The sequence below is a fragment of the Rhinichthys klamathensis genome, unplaced genomic scaffold (genome assembly GCF_029890125.1).
Source record: "Rhinichthys klamathensis goyatoka isolate OS25496 unplaced genomic scaffold, OSU_Roscu_1.1 h1tg000510l_1, whole genome shotgun sequence".
Taxonomy (NCBI): Eukaryota; Metazoa; Chordata; class Actinopteri; order Cypriniformes; family Leuciscidae; genus Rhinichthys; species Rhinichthys klamathensis.
Window position 1 is genome coordinate 5,213 of NW_026606991.1, and position 20,550 is coordinate 25,762.

General features: G+C 36.0%; 2 protein-coding genes and 1 long non-coding RNA gene across 3 annotated transcripts; 2 read left to right on the forward strand and 1 right to left on the reverse strand.

Annotated features, from left to right (window-relative positions):
- The first annotated feature begins 440 nt into the window (after positions 1-440).
- lemd1 (LEM domain containing 1) lies at positions 441-10,646 on the forward strand. Its single transcript, XM_056238218.1, has 10 exons — positions 441-850; positions 2,902-3,007; positions 3,093-3,248; positions 5,120-5,181; positions 6,436-6,504; positions 6,798-6,897; positions 7,027-7,124; positions 7,199-7,285; positions 10,063-10,127; positions 10,255-10,646. Exons 1-10 carry the CDS (start codon positions 656-658, stop codon positions 10,535-10,537), a joined length of 1,221 nt encoding a protein of 406 aa, XP_056094193.1. The 5' UTR covers positions 441-655; the 3' UTR covers positions 10,538-10,646.
- LOC130072901 (uncharacterized) lies at positions 7,771-9,664 on the reverse strand. Its single transcript, XR_008804182.1, has 2 exons — positions 9,496-9,664; positions 7,771-7,924 (listed from the first exon to the last, which is right to left on the reverse strand). It is a non-coding gene; the product is annotated as an uncharacterized LOC130072901 (long non-coding RNA).
- A 973-nt stretch (positions 10,647-11,619) lies between the features above and the next one.
- pm20d1.1 (peptidase M20 domain containing 1, tandem duplicate 1) lies at positions 11,620-19,197 on the forward strand. The gene is made up of 13 exons (XM_056238223.1): positions 11,620-11,874; positions 12,463-12,549; positions 13,916-14,151; positions 14,248-14,334; positions 14,421-14,554; positions 14,637-14,756; positions 16,150-16,225; positions 16,310-16,371; positions 16,448-16,526; positions 16,634-16,705; positions 18,472-18,637; positions 18,730-18,829; positions 18,926-19,197. The coding sequence occupies exons 1-13, from the start codon at positions 11,622-11,624 to the stop codon at positions 19,038-19,040; spliced, it is 1,587 nt and encodes a 528-aa protein (XP_056094198.1). The 5' UTR covers positions 11,620-11,621; the 3' UTR covers positions 19,041-19,197.
- Positions 19,198-20,550: the final 1,353 nt, after the last annotated feature.

Here is a 20,550-nt window from a genome sequence, read left to right on the forward strand (position 1 = left end):
TTACATATGTATGTTTAAAATACATAAACACTAACGATAGAATTATATATTTTTCAGTTGACATGTCTTTGAAGAAACGGCGGGAAAACATCCAACTTGTGACGTTCTTATTATTCAGAGGACGTCATGTCAGCACGCGGATATTCAAATACTATCCAGGTAACGTTGCTTCTTTAAAACACCATTTGCACTTTGTCAGCAGTGAAAAGCACTACAGTTTCTAGCAAGGTGAGTTTGCAAACATAATCGGTTTCATATTTTTCCGCGTTGAACAGGTCACGCGCAAACAATGACCAAACAGACTAACGTTAGATTGCCATTTATTACCTGCAAGCTGCTCACGTTATTGACCATAAATGCGAATTGTTATCCGGTCTCCTGTGACTTATGTGTTTTTATATATATTTTTTATTTTTATTTTGCATGACCAGGCCGCATGTATTTTTCGCATGAGGCGTTTCTGAGCGCGCATATAAGGAGAGCCTAGTGAGCAGCTGTTGGTCACAAGGCTGTTTGGACTCTCAAAACTCACTGAGCTTCCGACTTTTAGACCGTTCTTTTGTAAAAACAAGGCCGAAGTTTGATTCACCGAGCAGCGGAAATCATTTCCTCAGGGCTTGGATTTTCAAATGTGTTAGTTTTACACAGCTGACACATGCCGGTGTTTGTGGAAGAGCCAGCTCACTTCTCCAAAGAGAGGCTGAAGTCGGCGCTCATAGCGCATAATGTGGATCTACCTCCCCCCGAGAGCAAGAAACACGCTTATGTGGAGCTTTATCTGAAACATGTGAGGACAAACAGCACAGATTTCTCTAGTGATGAAGAGGAGGATCATCATCTTAATGCCAGCGTGAGTTGAAACGCATGTAGCAGCTGTAGAGGTCACGTTATTAATCTTCATTCCTGAAGATTTGTCTTTCTGCTCTTGACAGTGTTTTGATTAACAAGATGTCTCCCATCTTGCAGACAGGTTTTGTAGGATTCCCCAACCTGTTTCTATCTAACTTGTCTATCCAGCAGTTTGACGCAAGGTGGCGTGATTGAAATGGATTTGATTTGTGCTGTGAATATTCATACCCATATGTTCTTTGCTTTCAAGCTGTTGAGGAGTTTGTAGGTCATTGCCTCTGTCAGCTCCCAACTGCAGTGAAATACAGTTAAAGCATGCATGCATTTCAAAACATCAAAGACTTTTCTGTCAAAATGAGATTTTTTTTTTCCTGAGTGAGACTGAAATATGATTCCTCAAAGTTGTAGAATAAGGCTCCAGCTGTCACACACACACACAAACACAAACTCTGGCAGTGTGCAAGACCCCTGCAGGTGTGTGTGTGGGTCGGGGGCCCTCAAAGGGGGCTGGGGAATCTGGGTCAGAGCCATCTTAGACTCGGGTGTCGAATTCTCCATTTATGATTAGAAGTGTGCACTTTGTGAAGACCAAAGTGGTTTTGCCCTGGAAAGTAGCATGCCGTTGCCAGTTTATGAGTTGGCAATTTCTTGTTTTATATTTTACAATAACAAACTTTTTAAATTTACAAACCCTTTTGAATCTATCTATTACTGGTGCAATTTTAGTTAATTATAAGAAAATGTTAAGAACTTTTTAAAGAATGAGCAACATGATAAAAACCATCACTCATTGTGTTTGATTGCAACATGCATATTGCGTATGATTGTGTAGACAGACTGAGGTAATGAAAACCAAGCTGTTAGGGACTATATTTAGTATTGTTAACTAAAACTAAAAATAATTTTTGGTAATTGAAATAAAGCTAAAATAAAATATAAACATTAGATGAAATACTTAAAAATTGGAAATGTTGCATTGGCAATTAACTGAAATAAAATAAGTTTGAGTTAATGAACTAAAATTACTAAAACTGAAAAAAAAATTAAAGCTGAATAAAAATACTATTATATGGTATAAAGCACAAAGTTACTTAAAATGAAAATGAAACTGAAAATATAAAAATAAAAGCTAATTGAAAGTTTTAATACTAAATACTATACATGCATACAATAACTTGTTTTTAAGCGTTTCTGTTGTCTCACTTGAATAATGCAAGCGTTTTGGTTTAACTTCTTAGCTAGCAAGCAGACGGCTCATTTAGGGTCGTTAACTGAAAGTAGTCATCTAATAAATTCCATTCAAATAAGCACAAAACTGCTTTCTAGCATTTTTGCTAGGAATAAGTATGGATATTATTGGTGGCTCAAGGCAGGATCGGTGAAGACTAGCAAATGAGACTATTAGTGGTCTGCAATTTTTCTTTTATTGTTGAAGTGGTCTGCCGCCTAAATGTTTGAGAAACAAATTGCTAGAGGGTTTTCTGACTAAATGCTGCATTGAAACGGCTCCGATAAATTCCATCTGTTCTGATCCATTAGCACTGTGCATTTCTTCTGGTTTTACATAACCATGCAAACCTCAAATATTTGTACAACACTGTTCTTTTTTTATTTAAGTTTTTCTATACTTTAATATTTCCGGAATTCGTCACAAATATGTTAACTTTCCATCCGGACTCACTTTATCTGGCTCTTTTCCGTACACTTTATTTTGTGCTTGATCGTGGAAAGCGTTCTTGCTAAAATGTGAAGAAGTTTCTACAGCCTGAGGTTGGTATGGGTTGGGAAACTGCTACAGCAGCTAATATTGGATGTGACCCCTTTTCAGAATGTGTCAGTGCAAGATGCAAAGGCGAGAAAGCCTCAAAACAAGAGTCTATTGAGGATTGCGTGAGCCGAGGTTCACCCTTTGGCAAGCTAGTGTCAGCATATGTTTATTAGATTATGCTAAAATGTGCTGATTCCTCACTCCACCATGATGAATCGCTATAATTTCACTGCCTCCAGAGGATTTGATTAAATAGTTTGTTGTGTGTGTATTTCCCTGTACAGGCTGAGAAAGAAGAGGCAGCAGACATGGTAGACCTGGGATCACTGACTGATGATCAGCTGAAAGCCAAACTGCTCCAGTATGGGGTTAAAGCCGGACCCATTGTAGGTCAGTCTGTTTGAGTCATAGCATAATCTGTTTTGAAAGGAAAAGGCTGCAACTCAACATGTTCTTGTGTGTGTGTTCTAAGCAGCTTCCACTAGAGCTTTATATGAAAAGAAGCTGAGAAGGCTGCTGGATTCTTCAGCACGGACATCACAGCACAGGGTCAACGGCACAGGGGACGCAGGCCTCTACTCGGATAGTGAGGAAGAGACTGAGAGGGAGGAAGATGAGGATAAGGACTCCGGTAGGGAGCAGCATTGACTCTCGAATACTCAATGGGTTGCCTGAATGATTAGACGATTAATCGGTTTAACAAATCCTTGAATAAATAGGCTTCTTTGGGTTCAACTGATCCCAATTAGAGGACTTTAAAACTCTTGAGACCCGTTTGCATGCTAAATGCTGCTTTAAAATAAATACGGCTTCTAAATACGGCAAAAAACGCATTTTTGTTTTAAAACGCTCTGTCCACACATTTTTCAAAAGTTTCACACTGAAACATTGGATAATGCTAAAAATCATCTTACTATGTAATAAAAGCTCACTGAAATTCTACAGAGACCAGACATAATACAGTTCTTGTGCTATTCTTCTGGCATGATTGTTTTATTTAGAGATGCTCCGATCAGCATTTTTGGGACTGATCACCAAAATCATGATCTGCCGACTGCCGATCACAGAATGGCAGGGGAATGGGTATCTTTTATCTATAATCTAGCAGAGTTTGCACCATTTGTAGAAATGAAACTAACTATGAATTAACTGTATTGGGGGGGGGGGGGGAACAGTAGAAATAGGCTACAGTCAAGATCTTGAAGAACCACCAAGTGTTTTATTTAATTGTATTTAGAAAATGAGATAACTTTAAGGCTACTATAGGCCATCTTTCCCAGATAAGGCTGAGTAATATTATTCCAAACAAAGAGGGGTCAGGCAGACCAACACACATTAGATCAGCTTAATGGGATGGGATCAAGTCACACTTAGGCATACTTGGAAATTGTAGCCTCTTAATACACTGACTACATTTAATAATTGGCAGCAAAATGTAAAACTTGTTACACCAAAACTGGCTACTGCCACAAAGGACAAAACTATGGCAAGACAAGGGAAGACTAATGATAAGTGATAGCATAGGTGTAATTTGCGGGTGGGACAGGGGGGACATGTCTCTTTTTGCTAAGGTCGATTTTGTCCCCACCACTTTTGAAACATCTCGCGGCACGAATGTACCAATACAAATAAATAAAACATTTCCAGTTAACTAGCAGAGCATTAATTTTGTTCATTTGTTAAATAAGAGGCGATCTAGCCCTGACATTTATTTTATTTAATTTTTTTTATCAAGTGATCAAAGTGCTCGTTGCTGCTGCGATCAGTGGCGCGGATACTGTGTTCTCTTGTGGCTCGCGCACAGTCTTCACTCGGACGCGCGCTTCAATCCGTTGTGGAGACTCTCTATTCGTTCCGGTCAAATTACAAAACAAAATATACACAAACGTGTCCCTGCCTGACATACAACAACGGATAAACCTAATCGGTTTTGATGAGAAGAAAAAACCCTATACGAGTGCGGGTTAGAACCCAGGACCTCTGACACGCTAGGCAAAAGTTCTGCCACTAGACCGTTAGAATACAGATCTTTACTTTAAATAGTCGAAGCTATGTATTTACTGGTGACTCTTTTTTCCTGTCATTTTTCAGGAATGTAATATGAAGATTGTACAAAGTAACAACTGTGAAAGTGAATAGCACATATTAGGCAGGCACATAGCGTTATAACATAGATTTCTATCCTAACAATATGCATCACATGACTAAACATGCGTCATCATTTTCAAATCCCACTGTTTTCACTGTCCACACTACAACATGAAAACTGTGTTTTCATATTTATCCACTTGGGAGAGCATCTTCAAAAAGCTAAATTTTCTCAGAAATGCATACATTGTCTTAGTGTGGATGGAAGGCCAAAAAAAAAATGTGTACATCTAGTCAACCATTGTGTCCCATGACTAATTTATAGTAAAAAAATATATGTATTGTGTTTCTCTTAAAGACTTCGTCTGTTATTTTTTTTGCTAGTAATACATTTTCATTTTGCATGTATTCTAGAGTCAGAGCAGCTTCGGTCTAAAACGGTGTCCCGTACAGAGACCAGCAAAACAGCAAGCAAAGTAAGTGGCTTTACATGCACCTGAATCCATCCTTTGTTACTTCCCTGAGACTGAAACATGATTCATCCATTATCTCAACTGACTCTCCATATTCTGCTATGAGTGTGTTTTGATCATTAACATGGACAACAGTTGTTGCTTGGGTCTTTCTGTGTAAAGAGGCAAGGCAAACCAGCTGCCCTTCAGTTTTGTTGTGTAAGGCCATAAATTATGTATGTGAGATTGACACTTTTGATGTAGCAAAGAGGTCCTTGATGGTAACTCAAGCTCACTCGATGGTATGATGGATTTTAAAGCTGAAGTATATAATTTCAATGCTACCAGCATCATAAAAGGGTGTCATAAATAATGACTAACACAGATAATCCTGCCCTAAAGAACCAATGTTGCTATGTTGGGGAGCTTAGGACACTTTAGGGTTCTGTGCGTCCTTAAAAAGAGTCTTAAAGTCCCCCTTCAGTCAACAATTTTATCCCTTAAACTATTCTTTGATCACCAAAATGATATATATAAAAAAAAACAAAAAAAAAACTTTGTTCATCCTATTTTCTAAATGCATGTTATAGATCTTATTGTGAACAATTCACACAGGTCATATTGGTGACTATGTATTAATATATTAAGTATATAAAATACTCAACACACATTTTATTCATTATGTATTGACATGTTTTAAGTACTCGCAGTTACCCTGTTTTGCTGATAAGCAGTATTAAATTCCCAGTGTATGGTGTACCGTAGCCTGTTTAATTGAGAAAAAGATTCTGCGTTACATGATTAATTTTGAGATAGTATCGATTTGTTCTGAATGTAAAAATTTTTTTTTTAAAATTGTGCAGTAAAAAAAAAGGTCTTAAAAAGATCTTTTTAAGACCTTTTTTTTTTAAGCCCTGCAGATACTCTCTACTTTTTTGTCATTATTTGCCAAGTAAATATGGGCTTTTATATGCGCTTTATTCAATTTCTGGAGCTTGCAACTAACCCAGTTTCACCCACATACCAAAGAGAGGCAAGCACCAAACAGAACGATGTTTAGCTCTGCAGAGCTTTGTTGTTTCAACCTACAGAAGCTACTAATAGTTGTTTCTGCATATTAAGCTGGACAGAAAGTATTTTAATATAAAACAATTATGCACTGCAGCTTTAATGTCTCAATGTGGTTTTCAGTAGTGTGAACATGAACAATGGTACCACTCTGTGGTTAAAGTTAGTATGGCATTAAATTGTGTTGTATTGCATTTTTCACATCCACAGGTGGGCATGTTCAGTCAGAGCAGGGATTTTTACCCCCGCTGCTTTATGCCCTCAGCTGGATTCGTAAATGTACAGTATGAACCGTTCTTATGGGCACAATTTTAAAGCGTCCTACCTGATCCTTTTCTGCAGGGGATAAAGGGGTCCATGACACTATCATTTGTTTCTTCCACAGATTTTGTGTTGTGAAAGGTTTAAGAGATTTAGACACTGTATTTTTATGTTTTGCTGTCTTGCACTTTTTGGTTTTTGGGATTGTTTGATTCCATTGCACTGAAGGATTGTGGGCTGCCGGTGCTACATCTGATTGACTGTTCCGGATGTCATATTGCTGTGCTTTATTCAGTTTGGTTCTCTTGCAGGGAAAGATTCAGCACAAGTCTTTAGACTCCTCCCAGAATGGGTCTTTGGGTCAAAGTGGGTCCCAGTACACAACCTTCAGCATCACTCAGATGGTGGAAGAGGGGAGTCTGAACTGAGATATCTCAATAATTATGGGGGGATTGGCTGGCAGTGATTTTGTTTTAATTAGTTGTAGTTTTAAGTCTTAGGGGTTTGTTCTTGCTGGGTGATTGTATTTGTTTTGTCTGCAGATTGAGAAGAGATGTAGTCCTCAGTCAAAGCAAACCGAGATTGAGAGGAGATTTGGTCAGAGAACCGAGCAGACGGTGGACAGCAGGGCCCTGCGGGTTTGTGGCTACAGATAATATGTTTGCTTTAACAGCAGTGCTGAAGTCTGACAAAAGCTCTTATTTCTCATCAGGGCTACATGAGGCTGGATAAAGACACCATGACAGGCAGATCTCTTTGTTTAACATCTCCATCAGCCCATCAGAAACAAACTTTCACAGTAACTGCTTTCCCCCTCAGCCTTGCTCTTCTCTCCTCAGGGTCTGCCTCTTCGTTTGTCCTCACTCTTTCGGTGGATGTTTAATTCAGCAGACATATTGCATTGCCAGACATCTAATGGGCTTTCACACTCCCTCTGTCCTTTGGGAAATCCCTCTTAGCTTTTTCTTTTGTTTCTTCCTTTTCTCACTTTATTGCACTGACTTTACAGATCTGAGAGCTTTAACCTCTGTGAAATATACGAAGGAAAAATGTTAGTATATTTTTAGTACTGCTTTCTTTCTCCTGATTTAATATACCGTGAAGTCACTGCACTGGTGTTTGGTAGATAGGTCAGAGAGAGGAAAGCGCTCATGAGTTCTATCAAAGGCCTGGCTTTCTTGTTTCTGACCCATGTGTCTTCGATCTTAATGCGCATGAATGCAGCTCACATGATTCTTAAACCCTGTATGGCTGAGCCACACTGTTACACTCTTCATCACCTACTTCAACCCAAAAGCATTAGGAAAAAATGAATTGTACTTTACAAATGTACCAGTCATTGTGATAAGCTTGGGCATATTTTTTTCCTCTTTATAGTTGGCTTCTGAGAATTTGAGGAAATTGTCATGAAAATATAATTATTATAAAAAGTTGTACACTACTATACCCAGGGTTCCCGCGGATCCTTAAAAAGTCTTAAAAAGTCTTAAATTAGATTTTTAAAATTTAAGACCATAAAAAGTCTTATAAAGTCTTATTTTTACTTATGAAAGGTCTTAAATTTTAGATGACACTTTGACTTAGACATATCTAAAAGCTTTCCAAATTAAAACTATCTAATTAGCGTACGTATTTTTATTTATTTATTATTCTATCTTTGTGGATTTGCTAGTTCACGTGACATTTCGCGTCACTCGCGAGTCGCGGCAGCATAACTGTCTCCTGACCTGCACGCGAGAGGAGAGAAAGAGAAGAAAGGTCGTAAATGTCAGTTCAGTTGTAAGTTCATTCTTTATGTGCGTATGGTTTGCGATGTGTATTGTCTATTATGATATTGTAATCATTGTTTTTAACAATGTACGAGGCACTGCGAGCTGACAAAGCATTTGTCTCTCGTGCTTTCACTGCGTGATGTGTGCAGTGTAACTGTTATGTCCCCAAATTAGTTTTTGTCTTAAATTTATATCATATTATGTTCTTATATTAGAATATCACATCAGAAAGAGTGCCGTTTTCCCGTGCACGATTCCAAGTGTGATATTTATGTTATACAACTGTTAAATTAACAATAAGTTAACATTGAAACTACTTTTTAGACACAATATTGTTAATATTGTTTGTTTTCCCTTTATTTCGCCGACTATAATTTTAAAATGAAACCGTAGCAGAGTCTCAATGCAACCGACAGCGATGATTTCTTGACTGAAATCCGCGTTTTGAACTAATCACTTGCTTCTTTCCCGAATGAATCAGCCGTTTGAACGAATCGGTTGAATGAATGACTCCCTCAACTCACTTATTAAGACAGTGATTTGCCGCTGCGGTTTCATATTTAAAGTACCCTTTAAATAAAACGTTAAAATTAGAAATCATTTCATATTTAAATATTGAATATTGATTTAAAAATATATATCTCATAGCTTTATTTATGCAGTTGTAAATGGAGTGTAAATCTATTAATGCCACTTCTGATGCCGCTTCTGTCACCTCTGCACTGCAAAGATGGATTTTGATTGAATGATTTAATTTGACTGGTAACAGTGGTACTGTATGATTATTATATAATTAAGTATTATTGTATAATTACTGTATAATTTAATTTGAATGATAGTATTTGACATTAAAGGTGATGCATAACTCTAACATCATAAAAATGTCCATATATAGGTGAAAATGCCCCTGAAAAAATCAATTTAAGGTGGCAAATATTGCCCCTTAATCAAAATATTAATTTCTGTCACTGCTGTGAACCGACCACTGCATAGAATATGAAAAATATGAATATCTTCGTGAGTCAGCTGTCAACAACAGACCTAAACCAGCCATGGCACCAGCACAAAAACACAATCAGTAAAATATCATCTAATTATTATCAACAAAACGTTGAAAATATCAAGATATATTTGTCAATACTGCACAGCCCTAATGTACGGTATTAATTTTGATTTCTTAAGGTCTTAAAAAGGTCTTAAAAAGCCTTAAATTTGACTTTCAAAAGTGTGCAGGAACCCTGTATACCGTCAGTAAGATTAGATTTAAGTAACAAATTAACTTTTTATTCAGCAAGGATGCATTAAATTGATCGAATGTGACAGTAAAGACATTTTTACAGAAGATTTCTATTTCAAGTAAATGCTGTTCTTTTGAATGTTATATTCATTAAAGAATCGTTTAATGTTGTATGTTTTCGACATTGATGATAATAATAATAAATGTTTCTTGAGCATCAAATGATCATATTAGAAGGATTTCTGAAGAATCATGTGACACTGAAGACTGGAGTAATGATGCTAAAAAATTCAGCTTTGACATAATTTTTATCATAATTTTTAACTATATTATTATAATTAGATGCCTTTTTTATTCCATTACACTGTGATTGTGCTTTCCACATGACTTGCAAATCTGCCCCGTGTTTTTCTTGGGTCTGGGCTGGTATTTCTCTTCCTCTTCACTCTATCCTCCCATGTTTTTATGATATCCTGCTTCACTTACATTTCTATTGTAGACTACACCTTTACATGTAGTTTATCTTATTCAGACGGTTTTGTTTTTATTTTTTTCTCTGGCCAATAGGAACCTGTGATAGATTTTCTTTCAGAGATGTTCCCTGACACTGCCAAAACCCCCACTGGAATCAAGTGAGTATCATCTGTGATACCTTTCTCATACTTAAGTACTACCATTGTTCGCAAACTATTGATTAGCATGCCTCTGCTTTAATTTTGACAGTGTAAATCAGTTCTAATGTCTTTTTTCCGCCTTCAGTGCTACAAAGAGACGGCCTATAAAGGGAGCTGCAGGACGCCCAGTGCAATTTAAATACCCTGAAATGCCACCACTGAGTCCAGCTACACTGGAGAGGCAGGAGATTCAGCAACGTCTGGTGCCTCTGTGGGTTCAGATCGTGGTTTTTCTCCTGGTGGCCTGCCTGCTGTACCTCATCTACTCGTCCATGGAAGAGCCGCTCTCCAGTCCGTTCACTGCTCTGCATGATGCTGCTCTCATATCCACCTCACAGGACTCATCCGCCACTGACGCTACAGCTTAACACTGATGGTAAAGGATTCATCTTAGGCTCTAGTCAACAAGATGTCCTTCAGATGTTTATCTTTTATAAAATGGTGTCAGAGGAATGTATCTGTGATTGGACTGAATGAAACTCATATTTTCACCATACCTGCCTTCAAAGACCTCAGGATTTTAAACTTGAACTGATGGGATGTGTATTTGGCGAGTCATGTGCATTCATTGTTTCCTCTGAATTATCTTTTACCATAGATGTGTATTTTATACCATTTGAAATTTGTGCGGGCTGTTTGTGCTGTTGTCAGCGTTCATCCTGATTCAGCTACCCCAACTCATGCAAGAACAATTACATTCTTCTTACATCTTGCACTGCTGTAATAAGTCATGTATGATCTCTTTCAGTTTTTAAACATGTACTTTGTTTTATTTGTGACTAAATAAATATGTTCTCTTAAAGTCCCCCTGTGTTGAAAATCAAGTTTTTAATATGCTTTAAGACAAACCATGTGCAAATTCATAAGTTGACACCATTGCTGAGTATTTTCTCCTTAAAACTGCTGTGAACCAAAGACAGTCTCAAAATCGCGGTTTGTCAACGAGGGGATCTCAGAGCTGGTGTGAGTGAGGGGAGACGGTACTCATTTGCATATTCATAGAACCAGTAATCGGTAGCCATAAAAAAGGAAGTTTTATAAGAACTTAAGTTCCTGAATTAATAAATTAGCGTATTAATAGCTGCACTTTGTGAACCCCTAAATATAATCAATATCAGAAAAGGATGATCTGAGTTTATTTTCAGAATACAGCTGCTTTTTTTTTTTTTTACTAAATATGACCTTACAAGTATGTAATGTGTAATAGTGTAAAGGATAATTATATGATTAATGAAGGCAGTTACTTGGAGTACTCCAGCTCAATATTCTGCAAATTACTTCAAATTGTTCATTTGTTTTAAGCTTTCGATATCTCTGTTGTTGATAACTCAAAACGCAACAGGCAGTCTCATTTTGATCTCATTTGCTCTTCACATTAATGATTGGCTCTATATCCAGCAGGGGCCCCTTATGTTCACCAGAGAGGCAATAAAAAATGTGAACCCTGATCAGATGGATGACTGTCATTCATTCCTCTTGAACTTCAGAAAGATGAAGACCAAAATCAATAAGAAGACCGTTTTGAAATTTTCTGGAATACTGCTGGGAATCCTCCTACTTTCTGTTTTAATTTTGTTTTCTGTGGTGATCGGTAGGACATTTACATTCAAAGTGAATACAGAACTTGGACAATGGGAAAATACAACCACCATTTATCCTGATTTAAGTCCAGAACAGAGAAAGAATCTGCTGCAAAATTTCAAATGTAAGAAAAGCTTAAGTCTAACTGCTTAAATATATAAACGCTTCATAAAGCTGATGAATAGTAATAACTATAAATAAATGAAAGAGTTTTTGATGTGTGTTAGTTGGGGAACAAAACTTGCAGACATGCAGTACATTCTGAATCAGAATTTGGTCATTTACAGATTATGGAAAGATAAAATATCCAATTCAATACATTACAGTAATTGGCATAACTTAATTGGGCAAATATTCAGATTACATTAAAACAGCTGACATGCCTGGTTTAATCCTATAAAGCCTGACATGATAGTAATGTAAAAGTTTGCTTATTTGTTGTTCTTTATTATATTTGATACTGATAAATTGAGATTTTATGGCTCAGAAAGCAGAGAATATGGAGCTCATACTTGCGGGAAGCTTTATAGGGTTAAAGTTTTGGCATTGTGTTTTTGTCTGTTAATGATATAAATGAGAATTATTGAGTTTACGGCCTAAAAACCCAATGCTAACCTCTTTTCAGAATAAAGACTAAATCAGAATATTGCCCTTAATCAGAATGCAGAATGTGCATATAAACATGGTTAAATTATTTTTCTTGTTTCTATAGTGGCAATTCAGATTCCCACAGTGTCATTTTCAGAGTCGAACCAGAACACAAGCGCCCTGCAAGAGTTTGACCTGCTACTAAGGAGGGGTGAGAGACTGATAATACCCAAAGCATGGGAACTTATGGATTCTTTTTGCATGTTTTACGTATAAACCCAGCTAACAGGGATCGTTCTCAGAACTTACAAGGTTCTCTTGAACAAATGTTCTTCCAGTAACGTTAATAGAATGTGTGTTCAAAGTTATTTGGTCTTTAATAATGTTCTCAAAACATTAGCCCAGAAACATTATTTATACATCGCTCATGGAACTTTTTTACTGAAACTCTTTAATTGGGCGTTCGTTCAATGTTTAACTACTACTTGTTTCAGAATGTTCAGAGAACATTCGAAAGTAACGTTCCCTTAATGTTTGCAAAATGACAAAATGGAATGTTCCCTTAAAGGGATAATTCCCCCCAAAAAATGAAAATTAGCCCATGATTTACTCACCTTCAAGCCATCCTATATGACATTCTTCTTTCAGACGAATACAGTCGGAGTTATAGAAAAAAATGTCCTGGCTCTTCCAAGCTTTATAATGGCAGTGAATGGCTGTATATTTTTTGAAGTCCATAAAAGTGGATCCATCCATTATAAAAGTTTTCCACACTGCTCTGGGGGTTAATAAAAGCCTTCTGAAGCAAAGCGATGTGTTCGTGTAAGAAAAATCCATATTTAAAATATAAATAGTTGTTTATAGTCGATATACGCATCGATTTACGCCAAAAGAGTAACCCTTGATCTTGACGCACAATGTAATGACGAACGCGGTAGCCCAGCCCTGTTTGTTTGAACTGCGAGAGGCGTCAATTGTGGTTACGTTTACGTTTACGCATTACGTTGTGTGTAATTAAAATTACCCCATGATTTACTCACCCTGAAGCAATCCTAGGTGTATATAACGTTTCAGACGAATACAATTGGAGTTATATTAAAACATGTCCTGGCTCTTCCAAGCCTTATAATGGGAGTCAATGGGTATATTTTTTGGAAGTCCATAAAAAGCGCATCTATCCATGATTAAAGTGCTCCACGCATCTTCGGGGCTTAATAAAGGCCTTCTGAAGTGAAGCAATGCGTGTGTGTAAGAAAAATATCTATATTTAAAACTTTATCAACTAAAATAACTAGCTTCCGGCAGATGGCCTACGCAAGTTGACTTACGCCAAAAGAGTAACACTTGACGCGATGTAGGAGTAGCGTAAGCTTTGACGCCTCTCGTAATTTTCATTTTTGGGTGAACTATCCCTTCAATGTTTGTATGACCAAGAAAAAACTTGTATAAATCATTTGATAAACCGAATGTTTTGAATGTTCAGATATTCAATGGTAGCAAAAATATATTTTTGTTAGCTGGGAAGAATGAAATATTGTTTCATTAAAGATTGTTAATAATTAATTGTGCTGTCTCAGTCTTCCCAAAGGTCTTCTCATCCAGCCTGGTCAAACATGAGCTGGTGGGAAACTACAGCCACTTGTTCACGGTTCCTGGGAGAGAGCCTGATCTGGAGCCGTACATGCTGCTGGCTCACATTGATGTAGTCCCGGCCGATGAGGCGGATGGGTGGGACGTTCCTCCTTTCTCTGCTCAAGAGCTCAATGGCTTCATTTATGGACGAGGAACCATCGACAACAAACAGTCTGTGATGGTACTGTGAAACAACGCTGCTTCGCTCTTAATTCAAACAATTGCACATCTGTTCACTCCAACCTAAAGCTAACTGTAACAATGTTTGTTCTTGAAGGGGATCCTTCAGGCGCTGGAATACCTGCTGGAACGAGGTTACACCCCTCGCAGAAGCTTCTACATTGGTTTGGGTCACGATGAGGAGGTCAGTCTCAAGATCACATGTTAACCATAGTTCATCTGCTGAAATCAAATCTTGTCTTAATTCAGCTGTTTATTTGATTTTCTTAGATTAGCGGCCCGAAAGGTGCTGTGAATATTGTGAAACTGTTGAAAAGTCGAGGAGTGAAGCTTCTGTATGTTTTAGATGAAGGTCTCACGATTATGGATGGTATGGTAGATGGCCTTAACGGACCTGCTGCCCTGTGAGACCATTGTTTTACTGCATTATTATAATTATTTTGAGATTGAGCTACTGTGTAATGTATGCCTTGTGTGATTTCTTAGAATTGGTGTAAGTGAGAAGGGTCAGGCCACGGTAAAGCTGAGTGTCAGCAGCGCTCCAGGACATTCATCCATGCCTCCCAGAGAGAGCAGCATTGGCATCTTGGCTTCAGCTGTCAGAAGGCAGGAAAATATGTTCAAATTGACTGTAATATGAAAACTCTGTTAACATGATCTTAATGTAAATATTTTCTTTGCACCTGCAATGGGGCTGTTCACAAGGAACTTTATATTTCATTTTAAAAAGCAACAGTTGGGAACAAACCCAATGCAAAAGCTGTTATTAACATCATTTACGTAGAAAAAATAAATAGTAAAATGTCACTCTACTGTATTAAAAACTTCTGTATTATAGCAGGTAAAAATCAGTGTTGGGGAAATGCATTACAAGTAACGCCAGTTAAGTAATCAGATTACTCTTTTCAAGTAACTATTAAAGTACTGCATTTCTTTAGAATTGTACTATATATATAAGATTCAGTATTCCTCAAAATGAATAAAAACAGTGAAATGCAAACTCAGAATATTACGCAAATCTGCAATAATTAAATATATTAAATTTATGTAATTAATCTCACTATATTTAACAATGTCTTTGCTTTTGATGGTCCAATTCAACCATTCGAATAAGCAAAAATTACTTTAGGTAAACATCATATTTGTGTTTATTTTTTTAATATATTTTTTATTTATTTGCTGAAGTAAAAGTGCTACGCCCTCTACTGTACGGCTGAGAATTTGCATTTCCTTCAGCCTGAGGCTTATTCATTTCACTTTTGGAGTGAATGTGCCTAAATATTTATTATATAAACTAAATTGCCAAAAAATAGAACTTTTTAGAATAAAAAAGAAACAAGCTAAAGCCCAGCCAAATTAAGAAAAGGTAACGCAAAAAGTAGCGTAAGTAATTCGTTACTTTCCATAAAAGGTAACTAAGTAATGCAATTAGTTACTTTTAGGATGCAACACATTCCTTTTAAAAGCAACTTTCCTCACCACTGTTAATGTAAATTTCCACAAAACTCTTTTGCATTTGTTTTCCATTTCACTCATTTAGTTGCTGTGTAAAGTACCGTTTTTCAGTGAAGATATGAAAACATTTAATCAATATTCAAATTAATATTCTTATTAAATATTTATAAGCTTTTATTATTATTATTTATGTATTTTATTACTTTGTTTTATAATTTAACTAATGTTAACAACAAGTGAGACCTTATTGTAAAGTGTTACCTTTTTGTTTTAATTGTTATTTATTCCCCCTAGCATTTTTCTGTTTATTGTTTTTAATTTTTTAACTAGTTTTACACTTTTTGTTAAGATAGATAGATAGATAGATAGATAGATAGATAGATAGATAGATAGATAGATAGATAGATAGATAGATAGATAGATAGATAGATAGATAGATAGATAGATAGATAGATAGATAGATAGATAGATAGATAGATAGATAGATAGATAGATAGATAGATAGATAGATAGATTAATTAATTAATATTTTGTTATATCCCAGTTTGGAGAAGAACCGGATGCCCAATCTTTTTGGTCAGGGTCCTGAGCGTGCTACTTTTGAGTACCTGGCACATAAGGTGATAAATCAAAGATGATTTAAAATGCGTTTCACACTCCTACAAATACTGAATTGCTTTATTCTTTATTCTTTTGCCTTCTAGTTCGGCTGGCCACACAAAATGATCATGTCTAATCTATGGCTCTTCTCTTCAATGCTCAGCGGGTAGGCCACATTATTGCTCTATACAGTAATTAATGAGTATATGCTCTGATCTGCATCTTTCGAATCACATTTGCAGTATTTTGGAAGGACAGCCTGACACAAATGCCTTTGTGAGGACAACAACTGCCGTCACAATGTTTAACTCAGGTGTGAAGGTGGGTTGTCATTCACATTCATTATTTTTCTGTTTATACACAAATTTACATAAAAATACACTTAACATGAATAGAAATCTGACTATTTCTCTCTCTCTCTCTGACAGATTAATGTAATGCCGGCATATGCTGAGGCCTTTGTCAATCTCCGGATCCACTCAGTCCAGACATTACAGGAGGTGAGAGGTCACGCTGTAGCCACAGAATTCGCACATGTTGTTAGCTCATACTTTTAACTATTTGCATTTCCTGAAGGAAATACCAGTGCTTGACAACCAAGGAAGTTTTAGATCCCAACCCTTAGACATTTAATATTGGGAAAAGTAACTTTTAAAAGTAATGCGTTACAATATTACATTACTCCCTAAAAAACCCCTGATTGCGTTACTTTTTATGTAAAGTAATGCATTACGGTACTTTTGCGTTACTTTTTTTTTTAACCTGGGCTGGGCCTGCTGTTTTTTTGTTTTTGTAACAAAATAAAATTGGCAAATGTAAAGGCACTTTTTCACAAAAAGAGAAATGAATAAGTCTTAGACTGAAGAAAATGCACATTCACACCTGTACAGCAGAGGTGCAGCTCAAACAAACCTTTCAAACAAATGCAGGAGAAGAAAGTTCAACACTCTTAATACTGCAAAACAAAAAACACAAATGGGATGTTTATCTGAAGTCATTTTTCTTATCCGTATGGTTGAATTGGCTTTATGCACAGCTGCAGTACTTCCTGAACTTTAGCCAGCTCCTTTGTTTCCTGTCTGTCATTATTGGACAAACTGATTAATCCAGGTGTGCCTGGCCTCAGTAACAATAATCAGGCACACCTGGATTAATCAGTTTGTCCAATAATGGCAGACAGGAAACAAAGGAGCTGGCTAAAGTTCAGGAAGTAGTGAAGCTGTGCATAAAGCCTATTGGATCATTGAAGGCAAGATATTGGTTAAAAATTGTTTGATTAAATAAAGAAGTATATTTGTATTATTTAGCATATTTAATTATTGCAGATTTTCATAATATTCTGAGTTTTATTTCAGAATTTCACTGTTTTTATTTATTTTATACATTTCACTGTTTTTATTTATTTTGAGGAATACTGAATATGTTTTTGTGAAAGTGAGATGAGTAAATGCCTGCTCACATTTAGTCCAGAACTACAATAACCATCATGTTTACACACCCCACACAACGCCTCTTACTCCTGATTTCCCTCAACATGGGGACAGGAGAGCTGTCAGTCAATAAATGGGAAAACAGTAACTTGCATTACTTATGTGAAAAAGTACCACAGATATTTTGTTGTAAATTTAAAAGTAATGCATTACTTTAATAGTGACTTGAAAAAAGTAATTGATTACATAACTCGCGTTACTTGTAATGCGTTACGCTTACACTGCAGACACTGATAGTATTATGATAAACAGACATAAAGACAGAAAAGATTTCTGTCTTTACGCCTGTTTATCCATATCACTCTCAAAACTAAAGTTATGAGTACTGTATCATAAAGTTATAAAGTAAAAAATCTCTTTAATCTCTAAATAAACAAACCATTAAGACTTATTTAAGAACGTTTAAACTGAAACAAATGTGAGCTTTATAAAGTAGCTAATTATTTCAGTTGTTTGTATATACTTGGTTTTACTTTTGTTTTATTTATTATTAATTCCACCTATGTTTTTCTTTTACTTTGTTTATTATGTTTCATTTTTTAAGTATAGTTTTATACCAATCCTTTTTTTTTTTTTTTTTTTTAATTAGGTTGGAAAGAACACCAATCAGTGTTAAGTATGCAAATATTATGATGACTCAATTGCTGTTGGTTACATTTTGAACAATGCAAATTCTTTAGTTGTACGTCCATGGCAGATTTTCATACTTGAACATATTTCATAAAGTTTACTAAAACCAAATGTTAAATAATTAATGCCCCATTCACTTTCTAAAGGTTCTAAAGCTGATCGGATCCACCATATCCGATGAGCGTGTGAAGGTAGAGTTGGTGAGTGGATTTGACCCTCTGCCCATCAGCTCCTATGATGATGATACATTCGGGTACCAGATCATAAAGAAAACGGTGCATGACATTTTCCCTCAGGTCGCTGTAACTCCTGGTAAGGCTTTCAGCATCGTCATCATTGTCATAAGGGGTTTAAGTGCCCCTTACAGACATCATTGACTCATGAAGAGCTTCTCTCACTCTTAGGTATCTGTGTGGGTAACACTGACAGCCGGCACTACACTGAACTGTCTCCGGACATTTATCGATTTGCCCCATCATGGTACAAACCCGGTGATTCTGCGAGGTAGGACACACAGAAATGGCACTCCTGCAGAAATGGCACTCCTGCTGAAGCTGTAAAAGTAATTAAATATTAAACTGCTTATACACTTCCCTTTAGATTCCATGGTGTGAATGAGAGAATCTCCATCCAAAACTATGAAGAGATTGTGCTGTTCTACTTTCAACTCATGCAGAATAGTGACATTAGGAACTTGTCGCCACCTCGCACCTAAAATACACAGATGTCATGCTTTGGAATCTGTGGAATTTATAAGCTTTGTTCTGACTAAATGAACTTGAATATAAAAGCTGTACGAAACATTCAAAAGGTTGGGGTCAGTCAAATTTTAGATTTTAGATTTTTTGGTCAAAAGTGACAGTAAAGATATATATATATATATATATATACACATACATATTTAACAGAAGATTCTAATCATCACATTATCCACAAAAAAATTTATTAAGCAGCACAACTCTTTTCAAAATTGATAATTTTATTGATAATGATAAGAAATGTTCCTTGAGCATTAAATCAGCATATTAGAATGATTTTTGAAGGATCATGTGACACTGAAGACTGGAGTAAGGATGCTGAAAATTCAGCTTTACCATCACAGGAATAAATTACATTTTTAAATGTTTTCTAGAAACCTGTTTTTTAAATTTGTAATAATATTGAACCATTTTTTATATATATATATATTTTATCAAATAAATTTGCAACAAATTTGTCTTGGTGAGCATAAAATACTTCTTTCAAAAACATTAAAAAAATCTTACCGACTCCAAAACTGTATTTCCTCAATTTGCTTGAAATGATGCATGTAAAATTGATAATAAAAATTGTTTTCTTGAAATTCCTTTCTATAGTATCTTTAGGTAGTTGACATTTTAAATACTAGGTTACTCATGCTACCAGTGTAAATATATCAAATATATTGCCATTTATGAGGTTTGTCTTCATTCAAAACACAGTGTTTACAAATCTTTTTTCAATAGTTATTTTAAATTTTAAAGTTATGCATTAGTTTTAAAAGTTATGTATATGCATCTTGTCCACGTAAAATACGCCTTCCAATATTTCTGTTATCTCAAGATTTACTTGTTATTGAAAAACCTTTAAAAAAAATGGAAATGTTGTTTACTAGCTGTTGTGTTAGTGCTGCTAACTCAAGGTTAATTCTGCACATACAGAGTATCTCTGTGAACGAAGGACATGATCAGCTGGGTTTGCAGTTTGCACACACAACCTCTGCCTTGAAACAGAATATCTTAGGTTTCAGGTTATTGCATTTGTATGTAATATTTCACAACTTCACAAGTAGTCTTCTGTATGTCAGAGTTTATATTTTTGACTTTGCTCTGTCACACTGTCAATGATTAATACTTAAACATTACATCAAAAGGTCCAGTACTCAGATGTTTATGGAGCTGGCTGAGGAATATTGTTGCCCTATACAGAACTACTGTAGACTCCTGCAAAGTCATCAAGATAGAGAGCAGATAAAGACCTTTTGACACAGTCTTTATAACTTCTGTATTTTACCTTTGTTTCATTGCTCTCATTTGTGCCAAAATCTAGTCAATATTTTCCCTGGTTGCTTCGAAAGTAACCTTGAAAGAAAGTACAGATCTAAAAAGAAATGATAAGATTATAAATTACTTCAATGTTACTGCAGAATAAACAGACTGTGGTTTAAAGTGCAACTGCTTCATATTATACTACAATTTAATTACACG

Excerpts from the sequence above, each read along its gene's own strand:
- lemd1 (XM_056238218.1), top strand. The coding sequence starts at position 656 with ATGCCGGTGTTTGTGGAAGAGCCAGCTCACTTCTCCAAAGAGAGGCTG. Across the intron at positions 3,249-5,119 it reads AGATGAGGATAAGGACTCCG|AGTCAGAGCAGCTTCGGTCT; the intron begins GTAGGGAGCAGC and ends CATGTATTCTAG. Across the intron at positions 5,182-6,435 it reads CCAGCAAAACAGCAAGCAAA|GTGGGCATGTTCAGTCAGAG; the intron begins GTAAGTGGCTTT and ends TCACATCCACAG.
- pm20d1.1 (XM_056238223.1), top strand. The coding sequence starts at position 11,622 with ATGGATGACTGTCATTCATTCCTCTTGAACTTCAGAAAGATGAAGACC. Across the intron at positions 14,335-14,420 it reads GTTTGGGTCACGATGAGGAG|ATTAGCGGCCCGAAAGGTGC; the intron begins GTCAGTCTCAAG and ends TGATTTTCTTAG. Across the intron at positions 14,757-16,149 it reads TTGGCTTCAGCTGTCAGAAG|TTTGGAGAAGAACCGGATGC; the intron begins GCAGGAAAATAT and ends GTTATATCCCAG.